Consider the following 15,650-nt stretch of genomic DNA (forward strand, 5'->3'; position numbering starts at 1 on the left):
ACATAATTTGACAATGCAATCAGTCGTAATTTGTTGTCAGTCTGTAAAATACACAACGATGAGTTGGAGAACTGGTCAAGGTCAAAACAAGCACCAATGTACTTTTGACGGATTGCATTGTAAGCTGGGCATTTAAACAGGAAGTGGTTTTCATTTTCTTCAGTTGATTTACAAAATGTACAATTTCTGGATTCAGCGCACTCGGGATTATAGCGCAGTTTATTTACCTTCAATGGTGTAATGCCCAGTCTGAACTTTGTGTACATTTTGCGTATGTACTGGTTTTCAATGACACCCAGAGAGAGAGAGAGAGAGAGAGAGATCAAATCAAATCAAATCAAATCAAATCAAATCAAATTTTATTTTACGAGGGTTGTGGCATAACTCGCCCAGAGAGGGACTATTCCAATCTTAAATACATATATATACAAACGTAAAACAATTACAAAAGATAAGCACGACAGTAAAAATAAAAATATTAAAAAGGCAGAAAAACTATTCACAGGACTATATACACGTTGTGGGCAATACATACATTCTTGCGTTATGACACACTGATGCTTTATGGACAGATATGATCAATATGAAAATAATCAGAACGAGAGAGAGAGAGAGAGAGCAAGAGAGAGAGACAGAGAGAGAGAGAGCAAGAGAAAGAGAGAGAGAGAGACAAGACAAGACAAAATCTTTATTATCGAGGGTAATAGATAAGCAAGAATATTGCTTTTTTTACATCCAGCCCTCACCCTAATATAGGGTCAACAAGAACAGAAAACAATATAATCAAAGAACTATCACATCAAACTTAATACATTATAACTGTATATACAGATACAATTTTGAAAAATAAATTGTCATGCTGCATTTTATGTACAATTTCCAAGTGTCAATTTTTAACATAACTTAATTTAGATCTGCATATTATTATAATTTTGTTTAACATGCACATACATTTTAAATGAATTGGTGAATCATTCAGCACATGTTTAGTTGCATTATGTGTGACATATAATTTTTTTTGAAGCTGTCTGTGTTTGTTTTATGCTTAAGAGAGAGAGAGAGAGAGAGAGAGAGAGAGAGAGAGAGAGAGAGAGAGAGAGAGAGAGAGAGAGAGAGAGACTCGGATTCATATCTTACATGGTCATAGCACCAGACTTTTTTCCCCCATATATTTACTCTGTGCACAGTTGATTATTTTACAGGCTTTCCCAATGTAAACTGTTGGAGTACACTATAAAAAGGTGCATAAATCTGCATTGTGAGACTGACTGAGGGAAAGACAGTGAGGCTTGGATTCATAACTTCTTCTTCTTCTTCGATCATGGGCTGAAATTCCCACGTTCACTCATGTTTTAGCACGAGTGGATTTTTACGTGAATGGCAGGGTAAAAACGGTCATACACGTAAAAATCCACTCCTGCTGAAAACATGAGTGAACATGGGAGTCTTAAGCCCATGAACGAAGAAGAAGAAGAAGTATTCAAGTCACAAAACTGAGTGATGGAGCAAATCCAAATATCAAAGTCAATATTGTTCATTTCCTCATCATTATTATTTGTCTGTTGTGCAGCTTGTTCCCCCATTTTTAAGATCTATAGATTAAGGTGCTAGCAGATGTTTGATGAAGTAAATAAACATTCATTCCATAAACTAAATTTTCTTGTTTTTTTAACCTTGATTCTTGAAAATTAATTAGCAGTATATTAGTTTTCACATTTCCTAACAAGCGTGGGAGCATTCCTTGAGTGAAGAAAAAATATGGACATTGTCAAATTGGTTAACTATGTTTGTTTTTAAGTACATGTACTTAATGTAACTCAGTTTGTAACTTGCCTGACTCACCGCAAAACACACACATTGAAGTTTATTGTATCTGTAATCTTTAAAGTCATATTACTCATTTGAACATTGACTCAACTTCGACCAAAATAACAACAACACCAACAAGACAATGTAGCCATTTCCCTGCCATGTGTCCACTCAGACGTCCAGGACGGGGAATCTTGTGTCAGGTAATATGCACATGAATATTGTTTTTCTCATGTGGGCCCAGGGGCCCGGTAGCTCAGTTGGTAGAGCACTTGTGATCCTAGCTGCCCCACGTATGAAACGTTTCAAAGCGAACGAGAAGAAGATCCTAGGGTCGCAGGTTCGAACCTGGCCGGGCCGGACACACGTCAACTTATTGTGCAGACTCAGAGAAGAGATCCATGTTTCACCCCCTTGGTACGTGAAAGACCTCGGTCATTCTGCCATAAGTGCAGGTGGCTGATCACACTTAACCTTCACTGTGCTTCCTGGGTCGTGAGCCTCACAAAAGTGTCTGTTTCTCTATTGTGAGTGTTTGATCGAGACTTCATGTACAATAATGTAATCCTCAAACACCAAAGACCAATTTTTTTAAGGATTATCTTTGTAAACAAACAAATAAACAATGACGTCATTTGAACTACACAGTCTGGATGTTGTGGGTCGTGGATGACCCATATGGAATGAAAGAGGGAATTTTATGGTGTTTATCCTTATTCGGATGACGTGGGTTGTGTACGACCTATACTCTGCAAAGAGGCGGTAAAGAGTTTATCCCCATTCGGATGGCGTGGGTCATGTACGACCCATACTTTTTATGTTGACTCCTTCTTTAGAAAGTATGGGTCGTACACGACCAACATCCGGACTGTAGTACAAAGTGTGATCCGGTGAAGGTTATACATGCATATACCTGGGTAGCGCGACTCCGTTGCTGCTAGCTTTCCACTGGGAGGAAGCGACACTAATTTCCCAGCGATGGGACAATAAAGTAATGAAAATGAAACAAAATATAATGAAATCACATGTTGTTTCAAACAACTGGTTTGTTTAAAAATAGTATAACACTGTGTGCATGCATGCATTTAAACTAGCGATATGCCTTTTTTTGTTTCAAATCACTGATTAAAGACTGACTAAATTGACATCATGATCATGCACAGTGTGCACATTTAGATTTTCTGATGCATTTCTAAACACGTGTAAATGTTTCAAAGAATGGGTTTGTCTGAACTTGCAAATAAATTGCGAACATGCATACATGTCCTTTTCCAGGCTCCTCTGTGTGTTAATATGCATTACTTTGAATAATTAGAGTCTGTGAACCTAGCGCATCACTGTCTGCAAATGCATGTTGTTTCTGACTTACATATGTCCAGTGGCAGTGTGGTACAACATTATGCAGGGATCGCGTTTACGCATGATTTTTGCGTATTTGACGCATTTTAAAAGTCGCTGACGCGTTTTTTTCGCCGCGCCGCATAAGCCATACGCAAAAATATTGTAACTTTTTCTTGTCTTCACGCAGCGCTTTTGCTCTGACTTAATAATCACCCGATCCTGAAACTGACTATAGGGCTCGAGAAGTGACGACACACATGAAATCTGCGCGTCAAAACTAAAGTCCGTTTCTTTTTGCATCGAAGTATCGCAAATGAACGTAACGAGGGTATTACCAGATAATGTCTTGTCGGATAATGAAACAGACATTAGCTGCGCTTCCAAAAGGCGGAAAGTGTGTCTAGTCGTATTAGAGCGGGAAACAAACTCGCAAGGCCCGAAGGTTGGAGACAGCAGGGGTGTTATTCGACAGGCGTGCGCGGAGTTCGACAGGAAAACTCGCCGTATTTAGGTAAGGAGTGTCTTTAAGTCTTTCGTGCGTGTTTTGTTTGTGTCTGTTTCGTAGTACGCAAAATTATTGGTCCGTGACGCGTTTTTTTCGTTTCGTTGCGTATGACTTACGCGTTTTTTAAAAAGCTAGCGCGATCCCTGATTATGGTAATGTCAATTCTCTAACTGTGTTGCCTACCAACATGCATCTCTTCAAACTTCTGCATCTGTACCAGACTGTGTCAACCTAGCGTACATTCTGAACATGAATGTTGTTTCTGATTCTTGTTCTCTATGGCCTAACGTGTGTGTCCTTAAATACCGAGGCCTTGAAAAAGTAGCATCACACTCTGTGCATGCATATTGTTTCTTGCCTGCTGTATGCGTCAACATGTGTCGCTTCAAATTACAAGACATGAGGAACTTAGAATCACATTCTGTGCATGCATGCTTTTTCTCTCCTGTATGGGTTAACATGTGTTTCTTCAGATCACAGGACCGTGTGAACCTAGCATTACACTCTTCACATGCATGCTGTTTTTCTCCTGTATGTCCTAACATGTGTCGCTTCAAACTACCAGGCTGTGTGAACCTGCTATCACACTGTGTACATGTATATTTTTTCTCTCCAGTGTGAGTGAACATGTGGGTCCTCAAAGTCTCAGGCCGTGCGAATCTGGCATCACACTCTGTACATACATGATTTTTCTCACCTGTGTGTGTCAACATGTGCACCTTCAAATATTCAGACCGTAGGAACCTAGAACCACACTCGGTGCATGCATGTTCTTTCTTCCCTGTATGTATTAACATGTGTCCCCTCAAATGGCCAGAATGTACAAAGCTTGCGCCACATGTTGCACATAAATATGGTTTCTCTCCTGTATGTCTCAACATGTGTCGCTTGAAATCAATAGATCTCTTATACACAGCATTACACTCTGTGCATGTATGCTTTTTCTCTCGTGCATGTTTACGTGTATGTGTTTCTTCTACAGTTTCTTCTTCACCAGCATGTGTGTATGCTGTATGCTGCCTAAAATGATTGAAATGGAGGAATGTGGCCGACAGATGTTCTCCTAGCTCTTGCTTCAGACACATGTCATTATGAGTGGTGACTGCAGTTTGTGTTTCTGGTGGCTGTATTGCTCGTTTCAGCCAGGTATCACTGCAAGTGTTGACTTCTGTTTGTGTTTCTGGTGTCTGTATCTCTTGTTTCAGCCAGGCATGAGTGTACGTGTTGACTTCTGTTTGTTTTTCTGGTGTCTGTATCTCTTGTTTCAGCCAGGCATGAGTGTACGTGTTGACTTCTGTTTGTTTTTCTGGTGTCTGTATCTCTCGATTCAGCCAGGCATGAGTGTACGTGTTGACTTCTGTTTGTTTTTCTGGTGTCTGTATCTCTCGATTCAGCCAGGCATGAGTGTACGTGTTGACTTCTGTTTGTGTTTCTGGTGTCTGTATCTCTCGATTCAGCCAGGCATTAGTGTACGTGTTGACTGTTGTTTGTGTTTCTGGTGTCTGTATCTCTCGTTTCAGCCATGTATGAGTGTATGTGTTGACAGCAGTCTGTGGTTCCGGTGTCTGAATAGCTTGTTTCAGCCAGGTATCACTGCGAGTGCTGACTGCAGTCTGTGTTTCTGGTGTATGTTTTGCTCGTTTCAGCCCGGTATTACTGTCAGTGCTGTGTGAAGCATGTCCTTCCAATGGCTGCACTGCAGGCATGGTAGCCATGTTCTCTGTGGCCACAACTTTCCTGACTGGCACTGGAATGAAAAAAATTAAAAATGTTAATAGCAATAAAGAAAGCTGTTAAAGCTTCTGTCACTGAGTCACAGCTTTTCTTCCTGGTAATGCTATCAGACAGTCCAATCCAAAAACCAAAACAAAATTTAGTTCTCATGTGATGTGGGGATAATTTTGTTGGGCAGTGTGGACTGACCTTCACCGTGCTTCCTGGGTCGTGCACGACCCACAGCCCAACAAAAGTGTCTGCAATCTCTATTGGCTGGTTTTGATTGAAACTTCATGTAATCCTCAAACACCATAGAAACTTCCTATCAATCAATTTTAAAAGGATTATCTTTGTAAACAAACAAATAAACAATGACGTCATTTCAACTACACAGTCCCGATGTTGTGGGTCGTGGACGACCCATATGGAATTAGAGAAGGCATCTTACCGTATTTATCCCCATTCGGATGGCATGAGTCCAGTACGACCCATACTCTGCAAAGAGGCGGTAAAGAGTTTATCCCTATTTGGATGGCGTGGGTCATGTACGACCCATACTTTTTACGTTGAATACATCTTTAGAAAGGATGGGTCGTACACGACCTACATCATCCGGACTGTGTAGTCCAAAGCCTGATCCAGTGAAGGTTAAACATCAAGTGCTCGCAAACATAAAAGCTACACAAGGTAGTCACACTGAAAACAGTGGTTCATGCACTTTCCTCTTGCAAATGCAGGCCTATTAACCTGAGCGATGTCACTGTGAGTGTGACAATAAAAGCAAGCAGTCTCCAGGAAAGACACGTCATTTAAGCAGACTTTTAAAAATGTTCTGTTTAGAGTGCCAAAGGAGTTCCAATTACTGTCAAACACCCCTTTTAAGACTTCAAAAAAACAAGGTCTTAAAAAGGAGGGAGTCTTAACCACTTGCCTGCCTTAGGACGGGTATACCCGTCCTGCGCTTGTGCAGCCGCAGCGCCTTAGGACGGGTTAACCCGTCCTCTCCGTTCCGGGATTTTCCAGAAATGCTATGTCACTGCTGACACAAAAATAGCAGCCAATGGCTTAGTAGGATACCTCATTCTCATGAATAAACATAAATGGTGACGCGGTTTTGCGTCTGAAGGCTATTTTCGGCCTTGGCGACATGGTAGGGGAGAGAAATCTCGACTCGTCAAAATGGCTAACGGTGACAGTCGACCGGGCCGTAGTAGGGAAAAACAAAGCCGGACTGACGCTACAGGCGGTGCAAATGATTATGGATACTGACAGGGGAAGGGGGAGATCTTCTTTCGGACGATTCGTTGGAAACAGGTAGATGATAGTGATTATAATCCTTTCTTGGAGCGAGCAAAACAGCCACCTGTGTTTGATCCACAGGCACCGGAAGATGCGCCGGACTGATTTTTCAAAAGTTCATATTTAAACATCATTATAAGCCAAACTAATTATCATTTTCATGATTAGACACTAAAAAAAGATTCTTGGTTCAATTTCCCTTAAAAATAACATAGGTTTTACTTACCTACCTACTGCCAGTTTGGAGCTAGAATTTTTTGTGAATTATTACACCCCGAACTCCAATATTCCCTGGCAGTCAGGAATGCACATACGCAAGTTTTGGTTGGCAGCGAAAGGGTTAAAATGGGGGTAAATTTACAGAGGTTATGAACAGAAAGTCTGAGAAAAGAAGGTCTTAAAAAGGAGGGGGTCTTCAATTGGGGATTCTTAAAAGGGGGGTTCCACTGTAATAGCCTTACCATATGGATGTGGTCCCGGCATGTGCCAATACTGTGGCGTTTCTTCAGCAACATCAATCTCTATCTTGATGTCTGTTAGAAGTGCTGTGTCTTCTCCCTCCATAGTGTAGCGGGAGCCAGTGTCCATCACTTTTCACTGTTCAAGAAGCCGACATTCTGTGACTGTTCACTGTTGAAACGTTAAGGCGTTGAGTGTCCTGGCTGTTCACTCTTCAAGGCATTTCTGTGGCAAAGAAGCAAGATTCTGTATTAAACAGAGAAGCACGTTGAGGGATTTCTTCAGTGTTTCTTGAATATTCTAATTGCATTAACAATATATGTCATGGCACTTCACTGTTCTGCTAAGTTGTGTATTGAAAAATGTCTGTTTGTTGCATACAGACAATAACGTTTTATTGAATTGAATAGAATTGAATTGAATTCTGCACATATCAAGACTCGTAAATATACATACTGACTGAGGACTGAACATTTGACAATCATTCAGGATGACTGTAGTGAACCTCAGAAGGGGCTAAATCAAGATGGCCCATCAGGATCATCGTTGAAGACATTCACACACATTCAAAATCAAAGCCTCACACACACACACGTACACATATATATTATCTCTCTCCTCTAATTCTATAATTACGTCACTCTATCCTTTCCTTTGAACCTTCCCTCCCCGGATCACGCTTTGGACTACACAGTCCGGATGATGTGGGTCGTGTACAACCCATACTTTCTAAACAAGGATTCAACGTAAAAAGTATGGGTCATACACGACCCGCGCCATCCGAATTGGGAAAAACTCTTTAGCGCTTCTTTGCAGAATATGGGTCGTACACGACTCATGCCATCCGATTAGGGATACACACCCTAAAATGCCTTCTTTAATTCCATATGGGAAATTTATTTTCACAGAGTCAACTTTGTGTGCAGACTCTCTTCGGTGTCCGAACCTCCCCCCGTGTACACTACATTGGGTGTGCACGTTAAAGATCCCACGATTGACAAAAGGGTCTTTCCTGGCAAAATTGCTTAGGCACAGTTAATAATTGTCTACCTATACCCGTGTGACTTGGAATAATAGGCCGTGAAAGGTAAATATGCGCCGAAATGGCTGCAATCTACTGGCTGTATAAAATTTCATCTCACACGGCATCACTGCAGAGCGCCTAGAACTGTACCCACGGAATATGCGCGATATAAGACTCATTGATTGATTGATGGGTCGTGTACGACCCACAACATCCGGACTGTGTAGTTCAAATGATGTCATTGTTTATTTGATTGTTTACAAAGATAATCCTTTCACAATTAGTCAATAGGAAGGGTCTATGGTGTTTGAGGATTACATGAAGTCTCAATGAAAAACTCTCAATAGTTTTAGACATACAGATCCTTTTGTGAGGCTCTGGGTCATCCCAGACCCAGGAAGCACAGTGAAGGTTAAGCCATAGTAGAGCTGATGGGGTCTATGTCAACCAAAAGAGCGGGATTCCCTGCAGATGGGTTCCTGTAGTGGTTTTCCCTGTATACAGGGAATCCCACCGGGTGGAAAATACGATACCGCTCAATCTCGTGTTAAGCGTGTGTCTGCCTTAACCGATTTGAGTTACGGTAGCGTTACTTTCCCTTCCAAAATGGCGGTTCCGCAGGAAAATTTCTGTGAGAATTCCTGAATTCGCGTGCGGCATGCAGCCAAGCAAACATGCTTCGGTGAGAACGACGTATAATTCGAAAAGATTTTTATTAAAGTATTCTCGCTCGTACTATTGTTCATTGAATCGCTTTCCCTTTCACTCTCGTAAGCTTGAAGTAACTCAATGGCCTCAAACGGAAGTGAAATGATTATGGAACACTTTGCAGTATGTCGTTATTGCGAGTAATATATTTGAGCTTTTATTTAGTAATCGATTTAAACTTTTTTTCAAAAGAAATTGCAAAACAGAATTGAATTTCTAAGAAATACCAAAAAGATTTTTAAAAACATCAAATTCTACCGATGTCGCTATAAAGTATAAGCACCACGTGACTTTGAGCAAGATCAGCAAAACGCTACAGGAACTCCACACCCGGGGGGGGGGGGGGGGGGGGGGGGGGGGGGGGGGATTCCCTGTATACAGGGAAAACACCTATATAAAGTCCACCTTCAGGCATAGTAGATAAGTCCCTTTTTGAGGCGAGGGCCGGATGCAAAAAAGCATATACCCATGCTTATCCTCAATGTAGTTGTACCCTCGTTAAATAAAGAAATGTATCGATTGAACATTGGATTTCCCTTCTTTGAGCCATGTGACATCAGAGTCCAACAAAAACTCATATTTAGGCGGTTAGCAGAGACTACAATGTAGTGTCCTCAATCTGAAACTGGTTTCTGTACCCATAGACCTATATTCCCTGCTGTACCTGATAGTTGTAAGCCAGTGATAATGTAGTTCTACTAGATTCCGGTGTTAAGGCAGACCGGGTATTAAGACAGACAATGACTTGATTGCAGCTAAGCTGAACCTTTCAGTATTACTCCGGCGTCTAGTCACCCTGTGTTTGTATCTCCCATTCTAGTCAGTTTAATCATTGTATAAATAACCTGCGGTGAGGAAACGCTGAGTGACATTCCGGACGATAAACAATACATGAAGTTCATACCAAGTGAATCACCATCAAGTGTTTTTATTGACAATATAAAACATGACATTCAAGTACAACACTAGCGAGTGCATGTTTGTGTGCGTTTAATAGTAAAAAAGGGTAATCTTGAACTTTAGCGTGTTAAATTCATAGCTCAGAATCCAGTGACATTCTTTACTTATTTTTGATACAAGTCTATGTAACTGTAAGCAAGCCAAAGACTAACATTTGTCGTGAAATCAATTGACTGATTGAGCTTCAAACTTAAGCATAATTAATTAATTTGGTTGTTCAATCGACGAATATGCACCGAAAATGGCGTACGTTGTCAACCATGGGACATCATTTACACGAAAGAGTTGTCTCCCTTGTCCGATCATACTGATAATTCCTTCTTTGACCCATGTAAACAAAATGCATTCGTACAGTTCATCGGAGTTCATTCCGTAACTTCAAAGGGATCTAAAATGACTTGTTAATGTTATGATTACAAGTGCAGGTTCTACAAATTTGGAGACTTAAATGCCTCTGAATTCTGAGCTATGAATTTAACACGCTAAAGTTCAAGATTACCCTAAAATCGATCATGCATTAATCAGGGATGTCGTTAGGCGTCGGACATCGGACATATAACGATGAAAATCCCCAAATGTCCGATTCACATTGCCGCATGTCGGTCAGATGTCCTATCGTTTTAGCCTGAGCGTGGTCATTGTCCGATATGTACTCCATTCTTTCGGACAGCGCGATATTCGTTAATTTTCATTTCAAGATACAAATCTTCTAACAGACCGAACGCTCTAGACTCGTGTTCAGCTGACACTGAAGTTGTCAGTGCCGCGTGCGGATCTTTTCTTTTGTCGGGGATTCCCGAACCGTTTGCGGTATGCGCCGTTTGGGTATAACCGTCTCGGTGCAGCGCACTGATCTAAAAATAGTGGATTCTTTTTAGATCAGTGCATGCTACAGGAGTACGGGAGACAACTCCAACTGACTAAATTTGTAGTCTGCTTTTGTTTTCGATACGAGACGAAGCACTGAATTATGCTGCTGAAAAAAAAACTAAAGCCTGCAAAAGATCAGCATTAGATCAAACCGATCATTTTGTTTGTCAACTTTTATCCAAATCATGCAGTATTTAATCAAAGTAAGAGCTCTGAAGTTGTTCATGTTGGTTTTTTGTGTGTGGTTTCTTTGAAACTAAACAAATACAACATTATACGCACACTGTGTTGATGTATTTACTATATTATGTGTGTGTTCTACAGCGCTCGCGCGTGGGTGTGCGCGCGTGGGTGTGTGTGTGTGCGTGTGTGTGTGGGCGCATGACTTTGGAACAATTCCATGGAATGTGTTATAAGCTATTTGGCGCAAATTCATAATGTCCTATTACACTTTCTGAAAGCAGTCAAATGTCCTATTGATGCTGAATAACTCAGGACATTTGTCCTATAGGTATGAATTTGTAGCAACATCCCTGATTAATATATGTTATTTATATTTTTGACGAAAATATGACATTTAACCACAGCCTGTGATTTAACACGGCGCGGTCTTGGAGGAACACTGACTGTCTCGATCTGTGTAAACTGTCATATTTTGGTCAAAAATAAAAATAAAGGAAGTATCTTGTCAGTGTCATTCTCTCTCTCTCTCTCCCTCTCTCTCTCTCACACACACACACACACACACACACACGTAAGAGCTTCGAAATATTTTGATCCAGTATTCTTTCGATCAAGTTCTGAGTGGTTCTCGTGAAATGCCACCCCCTCTTTCAGTCTTTGAGTCTTTGGTCTCTCCTTTTTCACAGCAACCAGAAAAAAAAACACCTAAATAATAAAACTAGATAAAACAGGCGTTTTATAAGCGTTTACATTGAGTACGTTGTGACGGTACAGATAACTGAGCTGCTCTCATTCAACTTACCCTTTGTTCGCCGCTTTTCATTTTGGTCTGCGGAGCTTTGTCTTTATCGATCGATCGTCTGGATACATCCTGGCAATTAGGCAGAGTGGTTTCCCTTATAACGTCCAGTTGCCATAAACTGCCGAATAAAACGCTATCTCAGAGGGTTTGTGTTTGACAAGAGCTACATGATCACTTTTGATAAATAGGACTGACGTGTTAAAAGAAACCTTGTAAACACTGGCTTACACACACCATCACACATTGATACATCGTGGAGCCTGATGTATCGCTAAAACTGACAGAGTTGAAGCCGCAGTGCCGCCGATGCGGTAGATTGCCATAGTAACGCACACAAAAGACCGATGCCGAGGCATGGATACAGAACGGCTATTTGTTCTATTATTCTTTATCACAAACTGGGCACACACACACACAAACACACACACAGGGGAAGGGCTCCTAATATGGACCACTTTTTGTTTCATGCTAATAACTAGCTTGTTTTCTTGCGAAGAAGTTTCATTTTGTGTTTGGTAGTCCTTCTCTCTTAAGTGAACCGTTAGGCCTAATTAGAGTGAAATAGCTTTGATAGACATTCAGCAAAAATTAAATACAGAAAAAATTCACAAATGGTCCATATTAAGCGCCCAGGCTCCTAATATGGACCAGTGAAGCGGCCTTCACGAATCACTGTCAAAATTAAGCCCCCTGTACTTCAAAATAACATGATACAACTTATTGTGCATGTCAGACTAATTCAAATATGCTTCAGATTTATCTGTTTCGGGTTGATGAGAGCATTATTTGAAGCACACCAGGAAACAAAAGAAGCTTATCAAAAACAGAGTGAAAATAAGTGAAATTATCAACTTCCACAAAAAGAAGACAATTTGATATATTTTTTTGAAAGCTCGAGGGCTAGTTATAGGTTATTTTCAGCAAGCTTCTTAATGAATTAATGAAAATAGCCTTTAGCTTTTATTTTCTTCGATTTGTTGAAGGTGGTCCATATTAGGGGACTCACACATACTTTGAGATTTTGCTATTATTTTTTGTTTGCAGTACTGAGAAACTCGGGGTCAAAACTGCTAAAATGTAACAAATACGGTCTTAGCTGTCATATATAGCAATTTTTGTGTGATAAAAGCTTTGGCTGTGGACAGAAACGAGTCCGTTTTAGGCGTCAAATTTAGAGTGAACGCTGCCAAAAGTTAAAAAAAGAGAAAAAGCCTAACGGTTTTGAGTTTTGTGTTTCTGCAACTGTTTTGACATGTGCAAGTTATCCAGAGAGGGTGAATACAGCGAATGAAATTGTTTTTTTTAGCGCTCTAGCGCTGTTAGTTTGTCAGATCAAGAGGTGGTCCATATTAGGAGCCCTTCCCCTACAAACACACACCACACACGCGCACACACCGCAAAATTGAAAACATCAAAGTATGCAGATATGAATTTCAGGGTGATTTTATTACTCCAATCAAAATATTGAAAGAAAAACAAAAAACAAGAACAGGATATGTACATCAGTGTATGTCATGAATCACAGGCTCAGAATGGAATCAGTAGCTCCGGCTAAAGGTGTTGACACTTAAACTGCCATTTGTAAAGTTTCTTTATTTTTCAAAGTCAGAAACGTCAATACAGTCAGTGCTCTGTTGGCCAGAGTATGGCATTTAGATTGCACTCATTGATTTTGAGAACTTTTTTTTTTAATCAAACAAAACAAAACAGAACAAAATTCAAATTAAACACAAAGCATTGTGAATAAACATTTGGCAAAACACGTTGACAATAATGACACAAGCATCCCCCTCCCACCCTGACTCAGATTGTTCTCTTCAAAAATAAACAAACAATCATGGACTGGTTCTAACCCGGATGTGTGTGGAGAGAACCCAGTTCTGTTGACTGAAACAAACTTATCCCCCTTGCCCTTCACTGGCACACGCACACACACACCCCACCCCCACCCTTCCCCTGAAATCTTACACTGGTCTCCCAGCAACAACAACAACAACAATTCTACCTTCCATAAACGTAGACTAGCCGTTGCTGTACTCCTTCATGACCTGCGTTGTACAGTGGAACTCATATTTTAAGACTGTACTCCTTCATGGAGCAAGCGTACCAGCCCAGCTGAGTGTGCAATCACTAATGCATCAAGTCCACATGTGGGCAAAAATACCTGCCCCCCCCCCCCCCCTCTTTCAGACTGGTGAATAGGTTCCCCCCCCCCCCCCCGGTCTACACTGAATTTAGGCACGCCATGGCTCTTTCTGTACTCCGTCTTGGAGCCCACAGCTATACATGTGTACAAACACTCAAATCCACATATGAGCAAAAATACCCCCCCCCCCCCCACCCCCTTCCTTTCAGACTGGTGAATAAGTCCCCCCAAGTCTACAACTTAGGCACGCCGTGGATCTTTCTGTACTCCTTCATGGAGTGAGCGTACCAGCCCAGCTGCGTGTCGAGAGACTCCAGTCCAGACTTGAGGTGGTCGTTGCCCTGTACCTTGCCGTCCTCGTCCAGACTACTGTGGACCTGCGGCACGTGCACGCTTTCTGGAACAGCCACTGTGCCCATCGCGTTCAGCAGTTGCCGCAGGGGGACGGTCCCCATCATCCCGCCGAAGCTCCCTGTAGTGATAAAAAAAAAGTGATAAATGAGTGAAGGAGATGATATATAAAATGTAAAACAAGAAAAAAAAATTGAGAAACAAATTCTTGTTATAAAAATGTATAAATCACACACACACCACACACACACGCAAACGCACACACACACACGCACACACAAATACACACACACACACACACACACACACATCCACCCCACCCACACACACCACTGATCCCACCCCCAATAAACTGCCTTCACCAGCCCCACCACCCCCACCACCACCACCACCACCACCACCACGGAACACAACGTTGTACAGTGGACCCCCCCCCCTTTTTAAGACCCCCCAATTTAAGACCCTATTTTCTGAGACTTTCTGTCCATAACCTCAGTAAATGTACCCCCATTTATAGACTCCCCCATTTTTAAGACCTGATTTTCCCAGATTTTTGAGAGGTCTTAAAAGGGGGGTTCCACTGTATCACCCTCGCACACCGACTTACCCATGGAATACGAGACGATGCCCGAAGGCTTGTAGCCAAAGAGAGTGTGTCCAGGAGGGAAGTGGTCAAGCAGACTGCTGAGGGCGGGAGGGACACTGCCGTTGTACTCTGCGGTCACAAAGAGGAAAGCCTCAGCCGCCTTCAACTTGGCTTCGATGTCCAGGAGCACCTTAGGGGCTTGGGTGCGATCGTCGTAGTGATGTATCGGCATTCTCACCAATGGGAGGTCCAGCTCCTTAGGATCTGAAAAGAACGAGGTCAAAACTCAAAGTTTGGAGGCAGAGGCCTTCGAATAGGAGTTGGATTACTCAAAAGCCTGTCCTCAACTGAGCCAAGTCGACTACTCAAAATATACTTCTCGAAGCTGGCCGCACGAAACTTTAGCACTACGATGTTGGTACAGTGACTTCGCGAAGTCGACTTCGGGCTCAATTAAGGACCGGCTGAAGCACATGTGCCTATTTTCAAAGGAAAAAGGCTTTATATCGATTGCACTCTACACATTGGATTCCATTTTCTACTGTGAAGCTTGTGATCGTCTGACACAAATAATCACTGCTTTGCCTCATTGTTTTAGGGGGCGCAACTCTTGCACAGCCCATTAAGCCTGAAATTAATTGGGCGAAGTTTACTACTTGGTGAAGCTGGCTGTACGGTGGCACTCAATTTTTGGTATGAAAACTTCGCAAAGTCTTCAATTAAGGATAGCCTTTATAAACCCTGACAGATTTATTGCCGGAAAACGCATTTAAAAAATAGAAGCCAAACAACATTAATAACAAAAAAAATCAAATAACCAAAGGGAAGTAATCGCTCTTAATGCAGACGACATGTGCAATGGAGTAAGCGAGAGTTGTACGGAACCAATCT

General features: G+C 41.6%; 1 protein-coding gene and 1 long non-coding RNA gene across 2 annotated transcripts in view; both read right to left on the minus strand.

The window, feature by feature from the left end:
* Positions 1-347: 347 nt before the first annotated feature.
* On the minus strand, positions 348-11,767 carry LOC138965431 (uncharacterized). The gene is made up of 3 exons (XR_011455456.1): positions 11,677-11,767; positions 7,132-7,354; positions 348-5,402 (listed from the first exon to the last, which is right to left on the minus strand). It is a non-coding gene; the product is annotated as an uncharacterized lncRNA (long non-coding RNA).
* Positions 11,768-13,994: 2,227 nt separating this feature from the next.
* The window catches only part of LOC138965432 (2-hydroxy-1,4-benzoquinone reductase-like), a 5,833-nt gene continuing 4,177 nt past the window's right edge, over positions 13,995-15,650 (minus strand). Inside the window, exons 4-5 of the mRNA XM_070337593.1 lie at positions 14,781-15,023; positions 13,995-14,294 (exon numbers count right to left, since the gene is read on the minus strand). Of these exons, the coding sequence (XP_070193694.1) occupies positions 14,056-14,294; positions 14,781-15,023 (482 nt within the window). The 3' untranslated portion in view covers positions 13,995-14,055. The remainder of the gene's footprint in view (positions 14,295-14,780; positions 15,024-15,650) is intronic.

The sequence above is a fragment of the Littorina saxatilis genome, linkage group LG4 (genome assembly GCF_037325665.1).
Source record: "Littorina saxatilis isolate snail1 linkage group LG4, US_GU_Lsax_2.0, whole genome shotgun sequence".
NCBI classification, from domain to species: Eukaryota; Metazoa; Mollusca; class Gastropoda; order Littorinimorpha; family Littorinidae; genus Littorina; species Littorina saxatilis.